At 49.6% G+C, this 26,020-nt stretch overlaps 2 protein-coding genes across 15 annotated transcripts; one reads left to right on the top strand and one right to left on the bottom strand.

Annotated features, from left to right (window-relative positions):
- The first annotated feature begins 10 nt into the window (after nt 1-10).
- Nucleotides 11-9,410, top strand: VWA7 (von Willebrand factor A domain containing 7). Of its 3 annotated transcripts, none has more exons than XM_014554229.2 (17): nt 11-353; nt 667-915; nt 1,224-1,505; nt 2,002-2,098; nt 2,703-2,813; nt 3,247-3,442; nt 3,557-3,726; nt 5,284-5,396; nt 5,627-5,743; nt 6,237-6,422; nt 6,889-7,021; nt 7,121-7,273; nt 7,384-7,476; nt 7,779-8,080; nt 8,159-8,298; nt 8,505-8,679; nt 8,766-9,410. In XM_014554229.2, exons 2-17 carry the CDS (start codon nt 682-684, stop codon nt 8,937-8,939), a joined length of 2,676 nt encoding a protein of 891 aa, XP_014409715.2. In that variant the 5' UTR covers nt 11-353; nt 667-681; the 3' UTR covers nt 8,940-9,410. The 3 variants fall into 3 exon arrangements, with proteins under 3 accessions (XP_014409715.2, XP_014409717.2, XP_032318572.1); XM_014554231.2 differs by having other exon boundaries at nt 7,875-8,080; nt 8,766-9,238; XM_032462681.1 differs by lacking the exon at nt 11-353 and adding an exon at nt 387-548.
- LOC102515744 (mutS protein homolog 5) lies at nt 9,343-26,020 on the bottom strand. 12 transcript variants are annotated; one of them, XM_032462671.1, is made up of 29 exons: nt 25,930-26,020; nt 25,369-25,519; nt 24,978-25,101; nt 24,408-24,488; nt 24,161-24,223; nt 23,342-23,463; nt 23,048-23,157; nt 22,764-22,799; nt 22,357-22,439; nt 21,543-21,615; nt 17,972-18,110; nt 17,794-17,856; nt 15,752-15,880; nt 15,393-15,465; nt 15,138-15,247; nt 14,815-14,895; nt 14,493-14,580; nt 14,064-14,253; nt 13,837-13,963; nt 13,261-13,410; nt 12,831-12,905; nt 12,488-12,631; nt 12,155-12,292; nt 11,927-12,000; nt 10,977-11,094; nt 10,603-10,743; nt 10,035-10,130; nt 9,839-9,928; nt 9,343-9,743 (listed from the first exon to the last, which is right to left on the bottom strand). In XM_032462671.1, exons 2-29 carry the CDS (start codon nt 25,504-25,506, stop codon nt 9,648-9,650), a joined length of 2,952 nt encoding a protein of 983 aa, XP_032318562.1. In that variant the 5' UTR covers nt 25,507-25,519; nt 25,930-26,020; the 3' UTR covers nt 9,343-9,647. The 12 variants fall into 12 exon arrangements, with proteins under 12 accessions (XP_032318562.1, XP_032318564.1, XP_032318563.1 ...); XM_032462673.1 differs by having other exon boundaries at nt 21,543-21,588; XM_032462672.1 differs by having other exon boundaries at nt 25,369-25,563; nt 25,930-26,001.

Genomic DNA, 26,020 nt, shown 5'->3' with positions numbered 1-26,020 from the left:
GGTAGGGCTCTGGGTCCTGGTGGGGAGAGATGCATCTGTCTGGGTCTGGCCCTGGACCTGAGCCAGGCCTGAGTCACGCTGCTCGCCACTCGCTGCTCACTCCCTCCTCCAGGCTCTTAGCCAGCCACTCACCTCCGCATTGCGGACAGTCAAGAGAGGCCCGCCCTGGTGCTGGCTGCTGCTGGTGGCCTTAGGCAGGCGAGAGTAGAGGGGCCAGGTGCTGCCTGTCCTGCCCCCACCGTGCTGGGGCATCCCTCCCCCTCCACTGAGTCGGCCTAGGTTAATTATAACTCTGACCTAAGTGCCCTGTGACGCCACGCCCCGGCGGCCCTGCCCGGAGACCCAGCAACCAGGTAGGGGAGAGGCCTAGAGAGGAGACTTTCTGTGTGTGTGGGGGGGGGTGTCAGCCTGTGGGTGGGGAGGGGCGGCCTGGAGGAGGAGCCTCAGGCCCCTCCCCTGCAGGTGTAAGTCCCTGTTGGCCTGATAGGCCCTCAGGTTGTCCGGATGAGTGAAGGGAGAGGGCGGGGAAGCCAGCTGGAGCAGATAAGGTACTTGAGGCAAAGCGGAAAAAGGGAACAAAGCAGGTGCCCATGGAGACAAACAGTGCCAGGCTTGCCCTGGAATTGCTGCTGCCTTCTCCTCCCTTGAGAGCCTTCTGTCCCCCAGGTCCATGTCTCAGCTATGCTCCCTGCGGACGTGCCCCTATCCCACCTGGGCCCCTCAGTGCTGCTGCTGCTGCAGCTACTGCTGCCCCCGGCATCTGCCTTCTTCCCCAATGTTTGGAGTCTCCTGGCTGCCCCCGGCTCCATCACCCACCAGGACCTGACTGAGGAGGCGGCTCTCAACGTCACCCTGCAGCTCTTCCTGGAGCAGCCGCCACCAGGTCGGCCCCCTCTTCTTCTTGAGGACTTCCTGGTGAGCCTCCCTGGGTCCCATCAAATCCCAGCCGGATTCCCCCATTCCCAGGGAACTCTACTCCTTAAGGGCCCTGCCTGCTGAGAGAAGGGACCTCCCTCTCCCCGCTCCCTGCATCCCCTCCTCTCCTCCCAGTAGCAACAATACCCAGGAGTCCTGGGCTTAAAACCCAGGAGTCCCCCTTCCTCTAGGGCCCAGTACCCTCAAATCCTTCCATACCCAGCCTGAGTGCCAGTGCTGAGGAAACGTGGGCAGTGGTCCTATTCAAGGGGCTTCCCTGGAACCCCTATCCCCTACCACTCTCCCAGGGCCGCACCCTCCTGGCTGATGACCTCTTTGCTGCCTACTTTGGACCTGGGTCTCCCTCTCGGCGGTTCCGAGCAGCCTTAGGTGAGGTGTCTCGAGCCAATGCCGCCCAGGACTTCCTGCCAACTTCCAGGAATGACCCTGACCTGCACTTTGATGCCGAGCGGCTAGGCCAGGGACGCACACGCCTGGTGGGGGCTCTACAGGAGACGCTGGTGGCAGCCAGGGCCCTTGACCACAGCCTGGCCCGTCAGCGCCTTGGGGCTGCACTTCATGCCTTGCAGGTGAGAACAGGGCTGGGGTAATGGTCAGAGGGGTCTTTGCTTCCAGTCTTCCCTACTCCCCAATGGTGCCCTCTTAGTCAAGCCTACCCTACTCAAGAAGGGCCTGGGTGCTGCTTGCCAATGTCCTGGGGCGATTCCCTAGTCCCCACCTCCAAACTGGCAGCACATCCCCTGGCAACAGCCAGGAGGCCATTGCAGATGGAGACAAGTGAGTGAGAGGACAGTGCTCAGGTTGAGGTGGGCCATGCAGGCCACTGAAAGGCCTTTGGTTGGACGCAGTGGGATAGGAAGAAACACCGGGAGACTCCCACGTCAGTGAAGCTCTATCCTGGGCAAGGGAGAGAGCAGTGGAGGGGACTTGGGGCGTCTGAAGGAGTGGTAGGGTAGAAGGCTTTCAGGGTGGGCAACTGGAAGGAGTGGGGAGTTAGGGCTGGAGATGGTGCGACCAGTCAGACTAGCACCTTGTTCCCCTTCTCTTCCTTTCCCTTGGGACCAGGATTTCTACAGTCACAGCAACTGGGTGGAAATGGGAAGGCAGCAGCCACATCCTCAACTCCTCTGGCCAAGGCAGGAGCTCCAGAGCCTGGCACAAGGTGCGGCCATGACCCCGGGGGTGAGGGGGAGCCCACGGAGTCACCTCCTCTCAGCCCATCCAGCCACCATGTCATATCCTAAGGTCACATAGGCTGTGACATCACTTCATCTCTGGAACCACCTGTGAGGTCCCTCAGTTCAACCAAAGGCCACTTCCCCAAGGTCACACGGGGAAGGACAGAGCCAGCACCAGGTCTACGCCTCAGGGAGTTCTCTGTCATCCATGTGGCTTCCTCCCCTCACTGGATCACATGGGGCTTTCTCACTGTCCCTTCATCCTTCCAACTGAACTATGACCTGGAAGGTACCTCCTGCCTATTACAAGTTCACTTCACAAGCTCACAGAGGGTACACTCCCTTTAGGATTGGTCCCCACACTTCTGGGTTTTCTAGCCCAGTCCCAGTCTCAAATATTGAGTCTCATTGCTGGCCCATGAATTCCAGGTTTTAGTTCAGAAAGCCTAGAAGGGTAGCTTTGACGGGTACCTATGGGCTTCCACCTTGTTCCAGTTGGGAGGAAGAGTTGAAGAAGTTTGGGTGGACAGGGATAAAGGTCAGGGGCAACAGAATCCTGAGTACCAGACCCCTGCCCTCTCTTCCCAGTGGACGATCCTACCTGCTCCGACTGTGAGGAGTTGAGCTGCCCTGGGAATTTGCTGGGCTTCACACTCCTCACCTCTGGCTACTTTGGAACTCATCCTTCCAAACCTCCAGGTACCAGACTGGAAAGCCTCCAGAAGTAAGGAGAGAAAGTCACTTCCTAGGGATCTCAGTTCTGTAGGCCCTTGTCCTGTTTCCTGTGGCATCACTTCCTGAAAGGAGAGGAGGTTGGGAAGGAGGTGGGCGGATGAAGGCCCACTGAGGTGGCCATGATTGTTGGGGTTGGGGAGCAGCTTCTTACTCAGTTGATAAAACTTCTCCATTGCCCGAAGGCAGCTTTTGGGGACTGATTGGAGGGACTAGGGGATTCACCTTGTGCTGTGATGATTGCCTATTCCAGATTAACTCCAGATTTGCCCTCTACAAAATTTTCTGCTGATCCTTTGCTGAGAAATGAGAGGGTCAGGCCAGGTCAGGAAGGGTCTCATTTTCTTAGGAGGCAGTGGGCTTTTTACCTCCACCCTCCAGATTCCTTTCCCCAACCCAGGGAAATGTAGCCACGGGGGCCATTTTGACCAGAGCAGCTCCCAGCCACCACGAGGAGGCATCAACAAGGATAGCACATCCCCAGGCTTCTCCCCCCACCACATGCTGCACCTCCAGGCTGCAAAACTGGCCCTCCTGGCCTCCATCCAGGCCTTCAGCCTCCTGCGAAGCCGCCTGGGAGACAGGGGTTTCTCCAGGTGAGTGGCCTTCTGGAGATGGACTCCTTAATAGGTAGGTGCTCCAGAGCTAAGAAACGAGGGGCTGGGGACAAATGTGCAGACCCTTCACTGTATCTCTGGCCTGCTTCCCAGGCTGCTGGACATCACCCCAGCCTCTAGCCTGAGCTTTGTCCTGGATACCACGGGCAGCATGGGTGAGGAGATCAACGCTGCCAAAATCCAGGCTCGCCGCATTGTGGAGCAGCGGCTGGGAAGCCCCATGGAGCCCAGCCACTACGTCCTGGTGCCTTTCCATGACCCAGGTAACTGTGATATGGCTGGGGTAGTGGACTGAAGTCCAGGGTGAGGGGTAAATGCCACTGGTAGGAAAGTGCCCTCATGACTTCATTTCTGTAGTAAAATGGAGGCACTTTCTGTAGTCCTGGGTGAGCCTGTACTGGTACCTGTGTGCATACAGGAAACAATGGGCCACTTCTTCCACTATTTCCAAAATGACAGCACTTTCCACATGAGTTTAGTCATGATACATGCTTAGACAGGTGGCCTCTGCTTTCTTAGGCTTCCATTCTAATAAGTCATTTTCAATTCTCTCCACTTCCTGTAGACAGAGGTTGGGATGAAGATGGGGGTGCTGGCGGGTCCAGGCCTTTGTGAAATGTCTGAGTCAGCTAGTTACATCATATTCCTTTCCCTGCTGAACTGGAAGTCAGATCACTTGACCTGAGTCGACCAGTCTTGCTGTGTGTCCTTAGGCTGATTGTTTAACCTCTCTTTTCTCAATTTCATCTTCCATAAAATGCATCAGTACTTGCCTTATCCTGCCTAACTCCCATAGTTGAAATGTTCATCAAATAAAATTTGGACTGAGAATCCCCTAAGGGCAGAGTTTGAGCCTGATTTGCATGTATAAATCTCATAGTAGCTGACATTCGGTAGAGGCTTATCACATATTAGATGAAGGTGTGAGTAAATTAATAAGTAAGAATTTAGCACCTACTGTGTGTCAAAGCACTGTTCTTAGATTTACAAAATCAATTCAGTCATCCCAATAACCCTGTCTGAGGTAAATACTATTATTTCTCTGGCTTTTCCGTGAAGAAACTGAGGCCCTGACACAACATTGTAAAATGATTATAAATCAATAAAAAAGTTAAAAAAAAAAAAAAAAGAAAGAAACTGAGGCCCTAGTTTTATTTTTTTCTTAATCAAACTGTAATTGATTTACAATGTTTCAGGTGTACAGTGAAGTGATTCAGTTATATATATTCTTTTCCATTATAGGTTATTACAAGATATTGAATATAGCTCCTTGTGCTATATAGTAGGTCCTTGTAGTTTATCTGTTTTATATGTAGTAGTGTGTAACTGTTAATCTCAAACTCCTAATTTATCCCTCCCTCCTCCTTTCCCCTTTGGTAACCATAAGTTTGTTTTCTATGTCTGTGAGTCTATTTCTGTTTTGTAAATAAGTTCATGTGTATCATTCTTTTAGATTCCACATATAAGTGATACATGACATTTGTCTTTCTCTGATTTACTTCACTTAGTATGATAATCTCTAGGTCCATCCATGTTGCTGCCGTAGTTGTTTTTTTATACTTATACATATACCCAAAAAGGCCCACTCAGGATCACAGGAAGTGCCACCATTTTGTGAGGAAACGAGGTCCACTTTCCCATCAGAGGTACCTAGCCCCTACCTTGTCCTACCCTGTGTGTATAAATATAACAGAATATTGTTATCTCAATATTTGTCCACCCAAGGAACACAGTGGACCTCTTGACTGGGGAGATGGCCCTGGGTGGGAGTGAGGGGAGATCTCTTCTCACTCATTTCAATCTCCTTTCTCCTTCCCCAGGGTTTGGTCCTGTCTTTACAACCAGTGACCCTGACAGTTTCTGGAAACAACTCAATGAGTTACATGCCTTGGGAGGTGGAGACGAGCCCGAGATGTGCCTGTCAGCTCTGGAGGTCTGCCCTCCCTACCCTGTCCCTTCTTCTCCCCTCCTTTCCAGGCCCCACCATCAGGGGAGCTAGAGCTTCCCTGGGACCCCACCCTCAGCTCATTTTCAGAGCCTAATCCCACTAGCTTCACTCCAGGTTCCAGGGCCCGACTGCCTTCTACTCTGCCCTCCCTTGCTCTACCCATTCCCCTACTGCCACCATTTTTTTTTAACATCAGTCTTTTACCTCCCTGCCAGCTGGCCTTGCTACATACACCTCCACTCTCAGACATCTTTGTCTTCACTGATGCCTCCCCCAAGGATGCCTTTCTCACCAACCGGGTGGAAGCCCTGACTCAGGAGCGGCGTTGCAGAGTGAGCATAGCTGGGGGGAGACTCAGTGTTAGCCACCCAGGGATGTGAGAAATCCTAGGACAACACTCTCATAATAAGGGTCACACCCACACTATGGTGGTTAAACTAGACTTGGCTTACGTGGGGAGAAGTGGACCATTAGTATAACATTTCCCAATCCCTTTAACAGTACTAAAGAGTGGGAGACCCTACCATTAATGATACTGAATTTGTATTTGAACCTGCCCCCAGTAAACCAGTTGAAGAACTGGAGATCTGGTTGCCAACAATCCACTATATGGATGACATATGGTGACAGTTACAGAGAGTGGCAACTTCTAACTGAAGGCCAGGCGTTGTGTCATTAGAAGACCCTGCTGTAGCAGCCAGAGGGTAGACAGAGAATTTATCACCAATCATCAGCTCTGTAGAAAGCTTGAGCACAGGAGACCTTTGTTTACAATGTTAGATGGCACATAGAAACCTCAAGTACTGGCCTCTCTTCCGGACACAGGTCACATTCCTGGTGACTGAAGACCCATCTAGGTTTCATGGCCGAGCTCGACGTGAGGTCTTGTCCCCTCTGCGTTTTGAGCCATATGAAGCAGTGGCCCTGGCCTCAGGAGGAGAAGTGATCTTCACCAAAGACCAGTATATTCGGGATGTGGCAGCCATTGTTGGGGACAGCATAGCTGACCTGGTAAGGGTAGGGGCCAGACAGATCAGTGGACTCAACTCAGGACTGAGGGGATGGGTGACACTGCATTTCTCTTTCTTGTAGGAGAATGGCTCCCATTGCTGATTTGCCATTCTAGGCAGAAGGGTGGGAAAGGAAGTTTCTCTCCCTCTGAGATCCATGGCTACAAACTTCTACACTACTGTATTAGTACTTCCATCTCCCCCCTAGTCATGGCCTCTAGTGTTCTGTCCTCATGGCTACCCTAGAAGTCCTGCCATCTTTTAAGGGGGGCAAGAAATGGTTGCATCATCCTTAGTCCCTTTCCTTCAACTTTGTCATTGACCATAGCTTCAACCCTGGTCCTTCCTCCCTCAGTGGTATCCCTTCTCTATGTGTTATTTAGTTTGTCTCTACCTTTCTTTCTTCTTTGTTTCCCCCTCATCCCATGTCTTATCTTCTCCCCATTTTTCGGCCCTGCTCCCTCAAGGTGACCCTGCCCCTGGAGCCTTCTGTTGTTGTGCCTGAGAGGCCACTTGTGTTCAGTGTGGATGGGCGGCTCCAGAGGGTCACAGTCCGGATCCACGGGGAAGTCAGCAGTTTCTGGATCAGGAATCCTGCAGGTACTTCCACGTGTGTTTCTCAAGGCAGAGGGAAGAATGGAGATTGGAGAATGAGGGGAATTCTCATGTGACAATCTCTTATCCCCAACACCCACTCAGGAGTCTCCCAGGGCCAGGAGGAAGGTGACGGGCCTCTAGGTCACACTCGCCGCTTCGGGCAGTTCTGGATGGTGACCATGAATGACCCCTTGCAGACAGGAACCTGGGAGATCCAGGTCACAGCCAAGGGCATCCCCCGGGTAAGAGTGCAAGGTAAGGAGGGAGATACTTCTGGGAAAAGAAAGGAAGACTGCCGAGCTCAGAGAGCAACATCAGTCACAACCATCTCGGGAGGGTCTCTGACTGCCTTTGCCCTCCCTCAGCCCAGACCTCCCTGGACTTCCTCTTCCACTTTGGGATCCCCAAGGAGGATGGACCCCACCCTGGCCTCTACCCCCTGACTCAACCAGTTGCAGGTACATCTACCCGCATCCCTAACTTGTTTATATATATATAAACTTTAGTGAATTACAATAAACATTTAATAAGGTCCACCAAATTTAAGTGTTCAGGTGGGTGGATTCTATATAATACACCCATGTAACCATCACTCAGTTCAAGCTGTAGAACATTTCGCATCCCAGAACCCACTCCAGGCCCTCCCCATCCATACTCCCCAGAACCAACCCCTATTCAAAGCTGCTCATCCTTTTCTCCTTGTCTCCAAACCTCATGCAGATCACTGTTCTCCCCCCCCCCCCCCCCATCCCTGTCCCAGGTCTCCAGACCCAACTGCTGGTCGAAGTGACAGGGCTGGGCTCCAGAGGACACCCTGGAGATCCTCTGCCACATTTCTCCCATGTTGTCCTTCGAGGAGTCCCGCAGGGTGCTGAGCTGGGCCAGGTGCCTTTGGAGCCCGTGGGACCCCAGGAGCGAGGTCTCTTTGCTGCCTCTCTACCGCCCACACTTCTGTCCACTGCGGGACCCTTTTCTCTGGAGATTATTGGCCAGGATGGAGCGGGGCAGGGCCTACACCGGGCAGCCCCCCAGCCCTGTGCTGTAGTTCCTGTCCTTCTGGAGGTGAGAAGCCAATGGAAGGTGTGGCCAGGGCTGGAGAGAATAGGACCTGCCCCTCCCCTGACTGGCCCTCCTCTACAGCTCAGCGGTCCCCCAAGTCTCCTGGCGCCGGGAACCAAGGCCCCGCTCAGCCTCCACATTGCCAGTTTCTCAGGCCCTCGGGATCTTGATCTTAGGACATCTGTCAACCCCAGCTTCACTCTCACCTCCAACCTCTCCAGGTGAATCCCCTGAATCCTCCTGCTCCCTTTGGGACTCATCTTTCTATTCCCAGGTTTCAGGCTCTGGTATACCTCGTTAAGCCTTGCCTCCTGCCCTTTCAGATTGGTGCTCAGATTCCTTGCTCCTCTCCCTGCCTGTGCTTGGCTCTCAGCTATTTGGAGCCTGGGGCTTCAGCCTGATGTCAGTCCATGTCACTACTCTCCAGGGTTAGCCTAGAACAGAATGAGTCTGCCTGGGGGCGCCTGTGGCTGGAGGTCCCAGACTCAGCTGCCCCGGACTCTGTGGTGATGGTGACTGTGACTGCGACAGATCGAGAAGCCAGCACAGTGCCCCCAACCCATGCCTTCCTCCGGCTCCTGGTGCTGCCCCCGGCCCCACAGGTGAGGTGCCCCCACTTTCCACTGCAGAATAGGCAGGGCAAGAGGAGGGTGGTACAGCCACCCTGACAGTTTCTCCTTCTCCCCAGAACCAGCTCCCTGCTCCTGTCTACTCCACTGACCCTGTCCTCACCACAACCAGCCCTACCCTTCATCCTTCTACTTCGGTGACTCGGGGCGGAGCTGGGGGAGGGCTAGTAGGCAACCCGTGGTGGGGCACAGTTGGAGGGGCGCTGATCCTGCTAGGCCTGGCCTCCTGCTGACACAACAGCCCCTCGAGGGATGGGTCTCCAGCGGTATTTGCTATCTTGCCCCATTGGTGAGAAGGCAACATGGGCCTCAGGACCCTACTCTCCCAGGTAGGATGGCGGTTTTCCTTCTCATGCACTTATCCCGTCTCTTTCTTAGCAAGATTGTAGTGGAGGGCAATGGATTCTCTCATAATGCACTTTCCCTAATCCTTGTGGGAACCAAACCAAAGACTCATTTCTGGAGAAAGTTGCTTTCTATTCCTCTGTAGCATCTTTATCCCACTACTTATTCATGCTCTCTCAGGCTCAGGTAGAGGGGAAGATAATGTGGGGGCAGAGATTAAGATTTGGAGTGTGAGGAAGGTATTCCACCTCCTACCAAAATGTATTATTTATAAAATTGTTTTTATTGAAATTCTAGAGATGCTTCTATTTTATTTTTGTATTTAAAGTTGAAGGACAGTTTCAATAAACATTTCTTCTCCCCAGAGGGATTTCAGAGAAAGATTATGCAAATCATTTAGGGAAGAGGGAGAGTGTAAAACACCAAAAAGGTGAGATGGAAGTTTTCAGGAGAGAAGAAACTATATACCAAAATGTTTGGACTTCAGTTGACCCACTACTTGGAGCCATTTAGCTGTTGAGTCAAAAAAAGGAATAAGGAGGCTGGGGGTTCTGACCTAGCCTCCCCAGCACAACTGAGGGGAACCAGAGGAGACCTTAGACACGGGTAGGGCCCACCCGTCCCTCGGGGTAGCCTGGCTGAGCCATCTCCCCCTTTGGGCGAATGACTCCTTTCTGCTGCCTTGTCAGCTCCTGGAGAAGAGGAGAGAGACAGTTTGGGTGTTTGTGCTCCCCACTCCCACTGAGGCCCAGGGCTTCCACCCTCCCCCCACTTCTCTACAGCTTACCTGCTGCTGCCACAAATTCTGTTTCCTTGGCCTTCCCTTCCAGTCTTGGGTGGCGCAGGAACTATCTTTGTTCAAGGGATGTGGAGAGAACTGAGGGGCGGGGGGGATTCACTGTTTTGTTAGACCGGAACTGACCCCAAGGCTGCTCCCCATGACCCCACTTCCCAAAAGTCTAAACTAAAAACAAGAAACTCACCTTCCCCTGAATTAGATTCTGCAAACAGATGTTCACCTTTTGAATCTGGGCTAACTGGGGGCTGCCAGGCTCTGAGTGTGAATCTGTTAGAAAATTCTAAAGGAAGAGTTAGAGACAGACAACGTGGTGAAAACTTGAGCTCATATGCCATTCCTCTCCTCCATCTGGATCCCCTCCTCCCAATTCCCCACCAGGCAGGGGGGCAATTTTAATACTCTTCACTCCATCTCTTTAACAGTCCAGTTCCTCCATTCCCCTCAAATAGCACAGCACCCCTTCTCTTCTTTATGGATCTTCCCTGTCCATCCCTGACTCATTGGAACAATCCAGGCCACTCCTCCATCTCCATGCAGTGATCCAAATCATGTCCCTCTGAATGGAATGCAGATCAGCCTCCTCTAGGCCCAACAATGAACACCAACTGAACACTTGGTGGCATCCTGTCATTACAATGTTACTTCCAATTCATGATCCCTGCCCATTAACTCTTGCCCTTCCAGGACGGTGTCAGGCTGTGTCCATGTGTCCCTGCAAGCCCTGCCCCACACACGGTAGATCAGCCTCATACCTCACCAAGGGCCCCCAGACGCAGCTGCTGTTGTTGGGCTTCCCTCAGGCGGCCCTCATACCAGGCCTGGCTATGCTCCAGCAGCTCCAGCCCCTGCCACAGGGCATCCTGTTCCCTCTCCAGAGCCTGCATCCTCTGCAGCTGGAAAAGGCAAGGAGCAGAGGCTGACTCACTCCACAGCAGGGCTCTGGGCCATGCCGGGCCCTTCCTCTTAACCCCTGATTGGGTTCACTATCTGGTCACTGAGTATGAGCCCAGACTGATCACTGAGGACCTGAAGGACAAGGGAAAAGAGGGAAAGACTTAAAAGTCCTCAAAATCAAGTGGAAATGGAGGAGACTGATCTAGGGAGAGAGGCTTCCCCTGATACTCACCCAGAGGAAGAAGCTCCGGGCCCCTGGGTCTTGGTGGCTTGTCTCCAGTGGCAGCAGCAGAACCGTGTAGGGGGCCTGCACCAGGGGCAGCCCACTGCGACCCCGGCTCCCCATAGTTCTGAGGTGGGAAAAGTGGAGCCACGCCCACTGCTGCACAGAGCTGGTCCCTCCCATTCCCCTAGCCTTGCACCCGTCCTACCTAGACTTTCAGCCTCTCAGAGCCCTTCCTGCTGTGTCTGCCTGAGGCTGAGGTGTTCCTACTCTAAGGAGAAAGACCATCTCCCGTGGGCTCCTGTCTTCCCCCTCGTCTGTTTTTGTAAGATCTGTTGAAGTGGCTGGTCCTCATGGAGTCCTTCTGTGTAGAACTCAAGGGTCTCCCTCCAGCAGTGATACTGTATTTTTAATGAGGCAGGGCAGGTCCCTCTGTGGACTGCTGCTTTGCGTTTCATCTCTTTCCTATTCTCCTGTCTGTCTGGCCTAAGGAAACAATAACTTTCTCCAAAATAAACTTTATTACTGACAGAAAACAAAATTTACAGGGAAACTGAGAACTCTAGGTCTGAAGGAGATAAGGAAACAAAGAGGGTCTGGGAGGCGGAGGAGGGCCGAGGAAGGACTCTCAGAGGATGGCGGTGGCGGCAAGCAGCACTTCCTGACTCATGAAAATGTCCAGGTCCAGACTGGGATCTTCCAAATCCAGTTTCAGAAACTTATCTACTAATGTCTGGCAACTGAGGGGAGAGAGAATGGCGAGATTTATGAGAGGAGGGATAACAGTCCCTGAGCAGAGGGGAGAGGATACAGCATAGGAAACTGGGGACCTTGAGAATTTAGGAATTTCAGGAAGAAACTGAGTCTTTGAAGGGCAAGGAGGTTAGATGGGCCTCTGAAAGGGGGAGAAGAGCTACAAAACATGCTGGAGAGAACGCGGACCCTGGGCTTGCACTCACTTTTCCATTTGCTTCTCCTTTAGCAGCTCCTTGACAGGCTGGATGGGTTTTCCACTGCGGATGAAGTCTGAGACCTAGGACCAAGTGGGAAGAAGCAGGGGGGAGGTGTTGGGTAAGAGAAGGGAAAAGAAGGGTCAGAAATCCCATAGGCCAAGAAACCTGGGCACCTGAGAGAAGCAGGGAGGTGGAAGGGAGCCCTGGTGGAGGTAGTTGCTGTTTGGACCTCACCTCCTTGCCACGAGCAATGAGTTTGTCAGGAAGCCCAGCCTGGGCAGCTGTGTGGGAGGCATGGCTGGCACTGGCAACACCTTCGCACACTTGATAGAAGAAGACAAGGTCGTTCCCATCCTCACAGGTCTCCATGGTCTTAAAAGAGAATAAAGGGTACATATGTCATCAGTCCTTCTGCTTCCTTCCCTGATACCCTTGGTCAATCACTGTGGTGAGAAACGGAAAGGGACATGGTCCCTCCCTCAGCGAGCCCCTGTTCTGATGGAGATGTTCCCAGCCCTGGGAAATGCTTGCCCTACAGGTACCTAGGGGCTGGATTGGTTTCCTCACCAAATATTGCACAAGGGGGCCCTGTGGCAGCAGCTGTAGCTGAACGAGGCTCAGAAAGTTGGTGGCCACGAAGACGTGGGGACACGTGGGTCCAAGTGCCAGCCAGTGTCGGATCACAGCGGCCAGAAGCGCGAGCCCATCCACCTGCGCAGAAGGCAGGGGTGAGGGTGTGGGACCACCTGCCCTGGGTGCCCCCTCCTCCTTCTGGGCCTTTCCCACCTCGTGCTCTGTCTCTCTTCTGCCCACACAACCCTCTCTTTCCCTAAGGCTCAGCCTCACTCTCCTGCTCCTTCGTCCTCCTCCACTTTTCCCTCCTTAGTTCCTCTTCAGTTTCTCCCCTCACCGTGTTGGTTCCCTTTCCGAATTCATCAATAAGGACCAGAGACTGCTCAGTGGCATTGTTCACCGCTTTCGCCACCTGCTGGGCACCAGGTGGACAAGGGAGAGTTTCATTAGCATTTGAGGCCTGACCACAGTCTAACTGTGAAGAAAGCTGCTTGTATATGTGCCCACCCTACTGGACTGCAAGTTCTTTAACGGCGAGGCCCATGTTTTGTTTATCCCTTCATTGCCAACTGTGCCCTACACAAAGCCAGGGTTCAATAAAGGTTCATGGTATTGATTCACCCGGTGTCTGAACTGGGTACTCCCTGCCCCTGGTGTGGAGAGCAGGCAGCAGAGGGAACATTTTTCCCGTTCTACTATTTCTCAGGGATAGGATTCCTTCCCCATTACCCTCTCCCCCAATCCCACCTCCCTTTGCTCCCTTTGACCTGGTTGAGGTCGATCATGAAGGTGGAGAGGCCAAGGGAGATGGATTCGCAGCTGTGAATTCGGGTGAAGATGGCATCTACTGCCCCGATTTCGGCTTCCTCTGCTGGCACAAAGCTGCCCACCAGGGCCATGAATGTGATCAAGCCTACCTGAATAGGGGGGAGAGACAGGGCCCAGGGCCTGGTGGTGTGGGCTATGGTGAAGGTGAGGCCAAACTGAAGGATCAATGACAGATCAAGAGAGATGGCCACAGTTTAATAGGTCACAGCCCCTTCTGTTCACTTTATAATCAGTAAAGAGGGACAGGCAGAGGCATACTGAGGAATGGCGTGGACCTATTCAGAGGTGGGGGAAGAGAATTCAGGCCATGGAATGATCATTAGAGCATGGTTCTCCCTCAGATAGAGAAAGAGAACATGAGAGGAAGAGGAGTAGAGGGTGTGAGTTATGGTCTTTTCATGACAGGGGTGGTCAGAGGACAGAAGAAGAGCTGTAGGGACCTGGGTTGGCTGGCAGGTGGGGGGTGGAGATCATGAAGAAGAAGCCAGAGGCCCAGTTTGTAGGGCTTCTCCTACCTGTTTGAGGTATATGCTCTTCCCTGAAGAGTTGGGTCCGGTGATGACTTTGACCCTCCCTTTGTCCCCCCCACATTCTGTGGAGTTGGGCACAAAGGTTCGGGCACAGAGTTCCATCAGAGGATGCCTGCAGTAGGAGGAGAGGTACCTCACACAAGGCCTGTGGATCCAGAAGATGGGCCCTTTGGGCTCCTCGTGTCTATACCTCCACCCCTTTCTGTTCTCACCTGCCATTCTGAATTCGTACCCCAAGAAGCCGGGGGGAGTAACGGGGCCTTGAGTAGCCATAGTCCCGAGCGGCACTGGCGAGAGCCAACAAGACATCCAGGCGGGAGGCAAGGTCCAACACCCGGGTCAAGACAGCCGCCCGTGCCAACACCTGACACTGCAGCTGGTGCATCAGCAGAGTCTCCTGGTCTGGAAGCAGGTGAAGGAGGGAGCTGGGGGTCAGCTCCAGGGGTAAGTGAAGGAGAGACAAGAAGCCAGCAGAGGGACCTAGAAACAGGCTTGCAGACACAGTCGGAAACACCCAGAGACATTCGGAGGAGAAGGTGCAGAGTCAAGAGTGCGTGAGAGAGAGCAACAGCAGGAAGGAAAGGAGTCTGTCAGCCATCTCCATGCTGCCTGAGCTGCTCCAGCCGTTCACTCCTCCTCACCCCGGATGTCGCAGTGCAGGTCCCCCAGCAATGCATCCAGCTCTTTGGTTCGAGCACTACGGTAGTGCAGCTTCTCCTCTGAGAGGAACTGGGTACAAGGGTTCAAAGCTATGGTCTTTGCATCTCTTAGTTGTCATCCTCTCTAACCCCACCTCTAGCCCTGACCCTGATTTTTTTTTTCTGCTTTGTCTCAGATCAGGCAAAGATCTAAGTAAAACTACAGAAGAGGGATCCCACGTTGGGGGGTGCTGATGGGGTAAAGCCCTCCCTCAGCTGCTGATTCACTTTCCTTATCACCCCCTACAGAGGTTGAGGGTCTCACCATGAAGTCCAGACCCTCAATCTCAAAGTCACTGGTCTCCACCATGGAAGGCAGGCGGGGAATAGAAAGAAGGAAGCCAATCTGGGGAGAGTAAAGAAGAGATAAAGAGGACAGTGATGCACTGGGTGCCCTCTTTTCTTACAGGAAGCCAGAGTTTCCTGTATCCCCCCGAGTGCTTCCCTCAAGGGGAATAAAGCCACCAAAAAGGTATTCATGTTCTTCAGTTTTCTCCAAGAGCTCTCTTACCTACCAATGTGTCCTTCATAAGCCTAATGTCTCCCCTTAAAAACCCCTGGAGATTACATCCACCCTCCTGCCCTCACCAGGGGGATGTAGATGACACTGCATGAAGGAATACGGGAATCCAGATTCTCCAGTTCTTTCTGAGCGACCTCAGTGAGGAAACTAGGAAGTCCCATCAGCCTTCGTTTTTCTAGGAGGGTGGAAGACATAGATATCGAAAGTAAGGTTCCCGCCCTGGTTGCTAGGTAGCTTGCTCCCTACCAAGGATAGAACCCCCTCTCCAGGCAGGCTCAGGTTTCAGAGCCCTTGGGTCTATCCGCACACCTAATACTCACTCTCATCAATTTCAGGATCTATGTTGGGGAGGACGATGAAGCGATTTTCAGCCAGACTGCCCTCAAAGTCTACCTGAGGAGACAAGAAGTCCAGGTTCTTTCTATCCAACACCATCTCATCCTGTTCCTCATCTCTATTTGGGCCCCAATTCACCCTGTAGTCCCTGCTTTAACCTTGACCCTCCAAGCACATCCCTGATGTTCGGCTGTCTCCTCTCACCATCCTACCCTTTGGTCATCCAGCTGACCTCAATGTCTCCCATGCATGCCCATTCCCCAGAGCCCAGTCACTCTCTGTTATCCAAGCCCATCTCTCTCCCCCAGTTCCCCAGGAGCTCTGCTTCTTTCCTTCCACTCACCACTTTCCCAATGAGGCTGGCAATGTGGTGTAGGTCATCAGAGAACTCTTGGGCAATGTCCCTAAAGAGCTGAATGGACTGGGGCAGGGAGCGGCAGGCATCCCTCAGGCCCAGGGCACTGTACACAGTCTGTAGGAGAAATGGACAGGGAAGGGTGGCCCATACCCAGGCCGGGCTCAGGTGAGAGAACAAGGATGGACCGAGAAGAACAAAGACTAACAGGGAAAAATACAATAACAAAGACAGACAGAAGACCTCAAAGGCAAAACAGTGAGAAAGAAGATGGCAGCGGAGAGTATAGCTCAGCAGTAGAGTGCCTGCTTAGCGTGCACGAAGTCCTGGGTTCAATCCCCAGTACCTCCATTAAATAAATAAATAAGTAAACCTAATACAGCCCCCCTCCCCTGGTCAGTCTGAAAGAACTCTTAATGATCTGAGCTAGAAAAATTTGAGCAAAAATAAACAATGATAGCATTGAATTATAACTCACAAAATAAGTATTTAGGAGATTATTATACCCTGGTTATGTAAGATGTTAACATTAGGGGAAGCGGGTGAAAGGTATATGAGAACGTTCTATACAATTTTTGCAACTTTAAAGTATTAAATTTTGTTTTTTAAATAAAAAGTTAAAACAATATAAGGATAAATCTTAAAATTTTTAAAAAGAAAAGGGGTATAGTACAAGGAAATACATTCAATATCTTGTAGTAGCTCATGGTGAAAAAGAATATGAAAATGAATATACGTAGATTAATGTATGACTGACGAATTGTGCTGTACACCAGAAATTGACACAACATTGTAAACCAACTATAACTCAATAAAAGAAAGAAAGAAAGAAAGAAAAGTGTATCTACAGGTGGAAAGAGGGGAAAGGGCTAGAAGCTAGAATTAGTTGACTATACCATGTTTGGAATTGCGTAAATATTCTTTGCAATCCCTAAAGAACTAATGGACTTAGATATTAAACATCAAAGGCTGCTGACATCACAAAAGGAGAGACAGACATATCAGACATTACGTTCCTCCATTTAACAAACAGTATTGAAGAAAAATCAAACTTGAACCTGATCAAGCTTCTAGATTCAACCATTAATTTACAGAAATTCCAGAAGAGAGAGAAACATGTCTAATACGCGTAGGGAATGTAATCAGTGGAATTCAGGCTAAGGAAAACTCTGCAGGACACATAATCCAGCTTATTCAATAAATAACATTGCAAGGGAAAAAGATATATATAAGGAGAAAGAGAGAGAGAAAGAAAGGAAAAGGTGCAATGGAGAAGGAACCCATAAAGGAGAATTAAAGAGACATCATCCCATCACTATATGTTGAACATATTTGAATCCTAATTAAACAAACTGTAATTTTAAAATAATTACATTTAAGAGATGAGTAGAAATTTAAAAATGAGATAATTAATGATATTAAAGAATTACATTATTTTCCTAGGTAAGATAATGGTATTGTTATTCTTTTTTAAAAATTATTTTCTTTCAGAAATCATTCTAAAATATTTATGGATGAAATGATAAGATGGCTGGGAATTGCTTCAAAATAATCCAGGAAAAGGAAGGTGGGAGAAGATACATATGAAACAAGATTGGTATGAGTCAAAGTGTTGAAGCTCCATGGTGGGTATGTGGGGGTTCATTATATTATTTTCTCTAAAATTTTTTGACAATTTCCACAATACAAAGTTTAAAAAAAAAAAAAAGGTATTGAGGGAAAAAAAGGTATTGGGATAAAGTAGGACAGGGTAATCAGAGTACAGAGGGTTTACAACACATGCTGAAGGGCTTAACCTGGACTTCTGGGATTCAAGAAGGGAGACCTTAAACAGTAAGTTCATACTGTATAGCACAGGGAACTATATTCAATACCTTGTAGCAACCTATGGTGAAAAGAATATGAAAACAAATCTATGTACATTCATGTATGACTGAAGCACTGTGCTGTACACCAGAAACTGGCACAACATTGTAAACTGACTATACTTCAACAAAAACGGAAAAAAAAAAAAAAAAGGGAGACCTTACCTTGTAGAGAACCTGCCAGTCACTGACCTTGGTGTGGGACAACTTCATGCGTTTAAGAATCAGCTACAGTCAGACAAGGAGACAGCCACTGTTTTCCTCTCCCACCCTAACGCCCCTCAAGATGCCCACCATCCCTCAACCTCCTTCCCCACCTCCCTGCCCGCCACCTTGGGCTTACAGGCACGTTCTTGATGTGACCCAGCAGTCGATGCAGCATCTGAGCCATGTCCAGATTCTGGGGTAACAGGAAAAACTGAATGACATCCAGACGGGAATTTAGTTCCCCCAGGTCCTGAGTTGGACGTGTGAACCATAGCCTGAAGTGAGGGTTGGAGTCGGGGGACCAGAAATTACATCTGTTCTTATCACTGTCTTGATCTCAATTTGTGAAAATGTGCACTTGGAGGTCTCTGGGGATTGTGGCAACGTGTACCTGTACTGGTAAGTACAGTGTCCTATCTATGCAGGTGGGTTCACTTGCATCTACTGAAAATCTTTGAAGAGCACGACTGTGTCTGTGTATCTCAGTTTTGATGGATGTGACCATGTGTCATTCCATGTGGATATGTGATGGAGCTTGTCAATATTTTAGAGGGAGAGCAGTGTGTTGAAGCATTTGTATGCCAACACTCTAGCTCTCTCTGCAGCTGAGTAGGAGAGAATAAGTCAGAATGAGTTTGCGTATCTGTATTTAGCTGTGAAATAGCACAGACATTCGTCTTTTCATGTTCTTCCTGTGAAAGTACATAACTCTTCCATGTAGAATGATAAGTCCTTAATTCATGATAATGGTCATCTCTGCAGAGAAGAAAGTATTGGGTAGAGGCACTTAAGGGGCTCCAATAACAGTCTTATTTTTAAATTGGCTAGTAGAAACACAGAAGTTTATATTATTATCTTGTGTGTCTGAGGTATTTCCTAATAAATTAAATCATTATACAGAAATAAATGTCTCATCTGTGTTTGTCTAACTCTGGGTATCCCTATTTCCTTATGGCTAAGGAGAGTGTGAGACTCTGTAAGGACCTGTGAGCCCACATTAGAGCAAGCCATTAGGCATACAATTAGGCATACAATTTTATATAAAAGCCAACCTGTGGAGACACTGGGGCCTAAGGATGTGTATATCACACTGTAGTCTCTGGCCAGTTACCCTGGGTTAGAACACACCAGGTTAAAATAAAAGGGAGGATTCAGGTGGATTCAAGGGTGTGGCCAAGGAGCCGAGGTGCCTGGAGCAGTACAGGCCAGTCTGTGAATACTCTCCCCACCTGGGAAGCATGTGAGCTACACTAAGCATACTCTCTTATAGAACACCTGTGTATCTGACTCATGCGTTGCTAGTGCCTAGAGGTCTTAGTCAGCTGAGGAGACGAGGCCCTTAGAAAATAAGCAAGTCGTTCAAAGTCATGCAGCTAGTATGAAGTACAGATCAAACTCAGGTATCCAGACTGCTAGGACAGTACTCTTTAGAGCATAATGCGACACTCAGTCAACTTCCAGGGGCCCTGTCCGGCTTTTGAACAGCTGGGCCCTTAGTTGATCATCAGATTGTGATTCTACGCCCTGCGATTATATTCCCAAGATCCCATCTGGGGACTCTGCACCCATCCTGCAACTTTAACTCCATTCTCTTCTCCACTGAGAATTCCTTCCCTTTCATCCCTGGTTGAGATTAGAGATCTGCACCTGAAGCACTAGAGAATGTGTGGGTAATTAGATCACTCCACCAATTACCTGGAAATGGCCTCAGAGATTATCCTAAATTAACCTCCAATAGACATACACTGAAGGGCAGGTGGCATAGGGGAAAGGATTATGCACCTGCAGGCTAGCAAAGGTTTCCTCAGTTTTTAGAGATGATGTAACTAATGGGCTTGCATTAGTGTGCTGTGCCCACTCCCTCAGCGCTAGTGTACGAGGCCTTGTGCCAGGCACCAAGCTAACAGGAATGGCCACACACAGAGTTCACTCAGCTCTGAGGGCTGCTAATTCCAACCTGATGTGATAGCGCAACTAGAAAATATAAACAGGCACTATGTGACCACACAGCAAGGTGTATGTCAGTCTCCTCTGAGGTGCCTGCGAAAGCTTCACCAAAAAGGTGATAGTTCGGCTGCACCTTGACAAGGATATAAGATTTTGACAGAAGAACAGGGGTAAGACTTTCCAGAGGGCATAAACACAGGCATGATGTGTTTCTATGATGGCAGGTGGCCCTAAGTGACTGGAATATACAGAGGATCCAGTAAGAAAGGATTTAGGATGGGGTTGGGAAAGTAAGCCTGGAAATTAAAATTGGGGTGAATGGGATAGGCCCTGAACATCATACTGCTGAAGGCGAGAATCTTCATCCTGCAGGTGGGGGGAAGCATCCTGAGGTTTGTTTTATTTCCACTTATGTTTTAAAAAAAAAAGGGGGTGACACGCTCCGATCTCTGCTTTGGAATGACAGTTATTTTAGAAAGAAGAATAGATTGGAAAAAGAAGAGATTAGAGGCAGAGAGACCAATGTGAAAGGAATGCAATGCTCCAGGGTAGAAATGAAGACAGCCAGAATTAGAGCAGAGGAAAGAGGGAGAAGGGGATGGCTGAGAGAAACATTTCCGGATAGAATCAATAGGCGCCCTTATTGAATAACTGGGTATCGGAGGTGAGGGAGAAGCATTAATCTAAGGTTCAGAGCGTCAGAAGCTGTATTGCCAGCAATGCCATTAACCAGAAAAGGGAATGCAGGAAGAGAACAGGGCCAGTGGGTGTCAGTTTGGATGCTCTGAGTTTGAGCTACCTGTGGAAATTAGAGACACCAATTTGAAAGTCATCAGAGAACAGTTCAAATCCGAAGTGTGTTTTTAATAATTAAAGATATTACCATGTGTACATTAGTGTCTTGTGATTGTGTTTCTGCTGCACGTTATGTGTGCAAGTCTCTATATCATCAATGGGTATGTGTGTATCTGTGCTGACAACATAAAATGAGAATAATACTAGCTACTTTAACCAAGCAGGACCCTATGGGACCTTCCTGGAATAGGTACCCAACACCCATGTCCTCCACCTGCCTCTTGTTTGTAGCAAAAGTTTAGTTTCCTAGGCATCCCCAAGTTCCAAAGAATATATTTAATCAGAGAAGTGAGAAAATGCAGAAAGAAAGGAAAACAGTTAAGTAAGACAAAATAATAATACTTTAGCCATTAAACAAAGTCAAGGACCTTTAGTACCCCCTCAAGGTCTATAGATAATATTCTGAGCCATAGCCTTTGAGCCATTTTGCAGATAGTGGCAGAAGTTAACTGTGTGTTGCCCACAAGCATGTAGACCCCAGACCAGTTGGAAGCAGAAGGTTGATGACGTTGACTCCTGATTAACTCACCATCAACCAATCAGAAAAATGTCTATGAGCTTATCACACACCCCACAACCCCCCTCCCTCACCCTGTCTTTAAAAACCTTTCCCTGAAAGCCTTCAGGAGTTTGGGTCTTTTAAGCACTAGCTACCTGGACTCCTTGCTTGGTGCCCTGCAATAAACACTGCGCTTTCTTTGACCACAACCTGGTGTTAGTAGATTGGCTTTACTGTGCACAGGCAAGTGGACTCAAATTTGGTTCAGTAACAGCTACCACATGGGGTCGTTGTAAGGATTAAATGCATTTGGGAAAGGGCAGTTGTTTTCATTACTACTAAGGGTGCTGTGTGTGTCTGTTGACTGCATGCATTAATCTGTAACACGTGTGTGAGACTTACTCACCTGAGCAATTTCTCTCCCCACTTACAGCGGCATCTGTTGAGGATTCCTGTTGGGAGTGGGGTAGGGAGTGAGCCTGTTACAAAGAGGGGCAGGGAAAGGAATATATGGATGTATCTAAGCTGAGGCATCAGGGTCAGAGGTTTGGGCATGGGGCTGGCTGGCCTGGGGGTGGGGGGCGTTTCCCAGATACAGGACACAAAGGCAGCCAAAGCCGGTGTCTGGCCACAAGTCTGAGCTGGGATTACCTTACATGGGCTTGGGGGAGGGAATGGGCACTCACAGGAAAATTCAGCTAGAAAATTATGCTGAGCAGGCGTAGTTAAACTCACAAAGAGCCCAGCCCATATACGTAAACATTAGGCACAACCCACTGAGATGCATAGTGAAACCATGTGGATATTTGGGGTGATGTCCCCATATACCCTAAAGCCTGAAACAACTATAAGAGATACTCTGTGCAAATCAAACATGGGAGTTATGTAGTTACATAACTCTCTTCTATACATATGGCCTCCCAAAGTCCCTAGACAGGTGCACAACTAGTAAAAACATTCATACAAACCCAAGGAATAAAAATGGAATTGGTAAACTAAGAAATTATATGCAAATGATACCAGACAACTCTATTGGACAAGGCTGTGAGGAGATACCCAAGCTCGGGAAGGATACAAAGAGGATGATAAAGCTGGTTTGGAGTGGAAGAGATAGCTGGCACTGGGGATGAAGTAGGAAGAGGGGCTGGGACACATCTCTGGAGGCAGCTGCTTTTCTGGCAGGCTTGTGTAGTGTGGAATGAAGGACGGAGCACACCTACCAAAGAGGCTGAGCCCCTCCTTGAGTCCACTGGCCACTTTGTACACCGAGGGATGAGACTCACTCTTAAATATCTGCAGAACACTGTCAGGAAGAAATTGGGGTAATTTGGATTTTTACAGGAAATTAAGAAAACGGAAAGGGGATTGAGAACATCCTTCTGAGACCAAGTCTTGATATAAGGTTTGTCCCTCACTGCTCTCTGCCTCAGCTTCTCCCTTTAGAAAAGGAAGTTGACACCTTTGTGCTTTTCTTCTCTCCCCCTCACTCCCTTCTTCTCTTTCCTTCAGGGAGAGAGATCCTAATAGCCCCAGGATTAAAGAAATTGGAGCCCCATTAGGATTATTAGAGTATTAAGCTTAATCCTTCTCCCTCTCCGGAGAAGACAGTCTGCTTCCATCTCCTTACCTGTAAGTGTCTTGATCTATGCTCACCAGGTGGGTCCTGAATACAGAAAACAAGGGAAGGTGGTTGGGGTATGAGGTCCGAGTTCATTCCTCAGTTCCACCCTTAGCCTCCCTTCCAGAACACTGTCTCACTTTTCTCCCCAGAGCTTCACACCCTCTCAGGAGCTCCCGTGTGTCCTAGAGCACTTTACCAAATGGTTCATTGCCCCCTTCCCTGATCCCATCTTACTTTCCAGGCCTCCCAATCCCATTTTACTTTGGTTGAGGTTAGCGTAAATCACCTACAACACAAATTTCTTAAAGCCCAGGATGGGCACACTGACGTTACAGTCTTCTAGTTCAACCCCGATTCTTCTTCGAGCCAGGAACTTGAGCAGCCCTCCAAGTGCTCGAACCTAGGAAGGGATCAGTAGTGAAGCTGGGGTAAATCTCAGTGTCTTGGAGGCTAGACAACATCAAAGAAAACTTATTTTCTAGGGCTGAGCTAGTGCCTCCCAAGACTCAATCCTAGTACTGGGGCGCTTGTGCCTTTCTCTAATCTGCTGCATCCCAGCCCTTATTTCGTGGGAACCATCTCACCGTGAGGAGGCAGTCAAAGGGGATGATGGAGGAGAGGAAGAGAATTTTCTCAGTGGCAGTCATGGAGTCCGGGATGAAGGAGTAGTTTCCAGAAAGGAGGCGCTGTTTGCTTATCTCCAGACCTATTTTGAGGGAGGGAAAGGTCTTTTAACCGAATTTTTCACCCTATTTTAAGAATGAGAAAATAGAAGCAAGAGGGATGATGTGGCCTGCCAAGCTCACACAGGCCGTTAATGGAAAGCCGAGACAAGAACCAAATGTTCAGGCACTTAGTCTAACTTTCTTTTTATTCTACATATAATATAAAGGCTGAGAACATAATTGAGAAAGATAAATGGCTCAGAAGAGTAAGATATCTGAACTGGAGATTTTTGGTCAAAAAGATTACATTAGTAGAGGAACAAATAACATGAATGCCCTAACATCTAGTATAGGATAGACCATTCCCTGTCCTTTTTGCAAACCTGGGAAGGTTATGAAAGTGCCTTCTGGATTAACAAGTTCTCTGAGGCAGTGCTTTTTTTTTTTTCTTAAGGGGCAAATGGCTTCGGCTTAAAGGGGAAAATGCCAACAATCAGAGCTGTTCAAAAAGTGTTACCACTCCCTTTTCTCAGGGAAGGCCCTCATCCCTAGACGTGCCTAAGCTGCACGTTATTAAAAGTAGGGATCAGGAGAGCTCATGGGGAGACTGGTTGAAGAACACAGTGGTTTAGGATGAGATAGGGCTGAGGGGACACCTCTGATGATAAAGGCAGAGTTAGGAAAAAAGATAAAAAAAACTGGGATGAGGGGCTGAGCAAAGCAAAAAGAAGGAAATACCAAAATCCACACTGGGCAAAAATATGATTTCAGGTCTCTTAGGCTCTCTGTGCTCTTGGGAGGCTGTGAGGGAAGCAAAGAAAGGGCCATCAGTCCGTACATCTCAGTCCTTCTGCCTCTATTCCACCTTCCCTCTCACCCAGTTCTGGCCTCCTGGCCGTAGCTCCCTCCAAGACCCTTTAGTCTCCTGGGACATCCACACTTTAGTCCTTTCCCATTTTCCCTCTCTCCCTTAGTCAGTCCTTACCAAGCTTCCCCAGAAACCGAGTCATATTCTCATCCTGTTTGGCACTCGTAACAACAGACTGGGGATCAATTTCATCCAGAACTTGGAAAGAGAACAGAGACCAAATGAGTTCAAGGATCTTTATCTTTCTGTTTTTTTTTTTAAGGATCTTTATCTTTTGACTGAGAGGGAATATGTAGCCCTCCCCTTGCTATCTCCCTTCGTCTCTCAAAAACTTATTTCCTCTTTCCTCCTTCTAAGAGTAGGGAGTGCCCCCCAGATTGGGAGCATAGGTAGGAGTCAGACATGAGATTAGAAAAGAGTAGTAAGATAGGGTGATGGGAGGGAACAGGGGTGCCCAGGAGATTATCACTAGACTACAAACTCCTGAAGGATAGACATGACTCATTTGCCCTGGACTGTATCTCCAGCACCTGATACATTTGTAAACAATGAGATTAATTACCAAAAACAACAAAAGAAGCCTCTAGGAGTCAACAAAACAAAACAAAATAGACTGAGTCAAGTAAAGTGATATGCGTGAAATACACTTCCAATCCCAGAGTGAGGAATTGTTGGTTCTGCCCTCACCTCTTTGGAGCAGCTTGAGGCTCTCATGGTCTGGGGCATCTGGCATAAAGTGGATGGTGGAGTCACTAGTGTCATAGTAGGCAATCCCCAGGTATCCTGAATTCCACAGCACACACAGATGGATCTGTTGGTCGAGGAAGAAAGGAACCCAACATGTGAACCCCTCTTAAGACCAGGTTTGGGCCATGCCTTATTTAATTTTAATCATTCTTTCAACTCTGAGACGGACATCATCACTCCCAATCAGTAAATGTGAAACCAACACTCGTAGGAGGGAAGTGACTTGCTCAGCTCTTTCCAGCCCCTTTATATTCTAACCATCAGAATTTCGAGTCAACTCCCCGCTCTCCAGATTCGAGCTCCTGTTCCCCCCACAACACTGCCGCCAGACCTCCGCCGGCTCCTCCTCTTCCTCCTCCTCGGCCTCCCCGGGACCTGGTACTGGCGCTGGGCAGGGGAAGTTGGTCGAGGCCTCGCCGGGGCCTGGTCCCTGCGGCGTCCTCCCTGGGGTCGCTCCTACGGAGGCCATGGCCTTGAAGGCTCTGCGGATGCAGAAAATTAACGCGGTTCTGGAGCGAGATGTCACCTGCGAGGGGGCGGGGTAGGGGGGCGCGCAGAAATGCAAAACCGCTGAGAACTAATGGGAGAGGGCTGAGGGGCAGGGCTGCGAGGGCCCTTGGAGCGCTGTGGTGACAGGTATAGGGCATTGGGAGGAGCGACTTCTCGAGTATTTCACTAAAGTACAGACTGTAGAAAACCCCACTTGCCCCACCCTCATTTCTGTCAGGCGGAGGTTCTACTTTGTAGACGGTCTGAGGGCCCAGTGGGGCGAATTGTGCACGCTTCCTCTCTCCACCACTGCCAAATAATTCCCCAAGTTCACAGCCTCACTTTCTTGACTTCCCCACCCAGTTGCGGACAACTCGCGGTGTTTTCCCGCCTTCTCAGTCACCTGGGTCGCGACGTGTGCAAGACCGCGCGTCACTGACCGCCGCTAACAGCCGCGAGCCTGCAGGGAGGGGTGCGCCGGCGCGAGGGCGGGG

Source organism: Camelus ferus, chromosome 20, assembly GCF_009834535.1.
Source record: "Camelus ferus isolate YT-003-E chromosome 20, BCGSAC_Cfer_1.0, whole genome shotgun sequence".
Lineage (NCBI taxonomy): Eukaryota > Metazoa > Chordata > Mammalia > Artiodactyla > Camelidae > Camelus > Camelus ferus.
The sequence above is the reverse complement of the archived record's forward strand: the minus strand, read 5'-3'. Positions and strand labels throughout refer to the sequence as shown.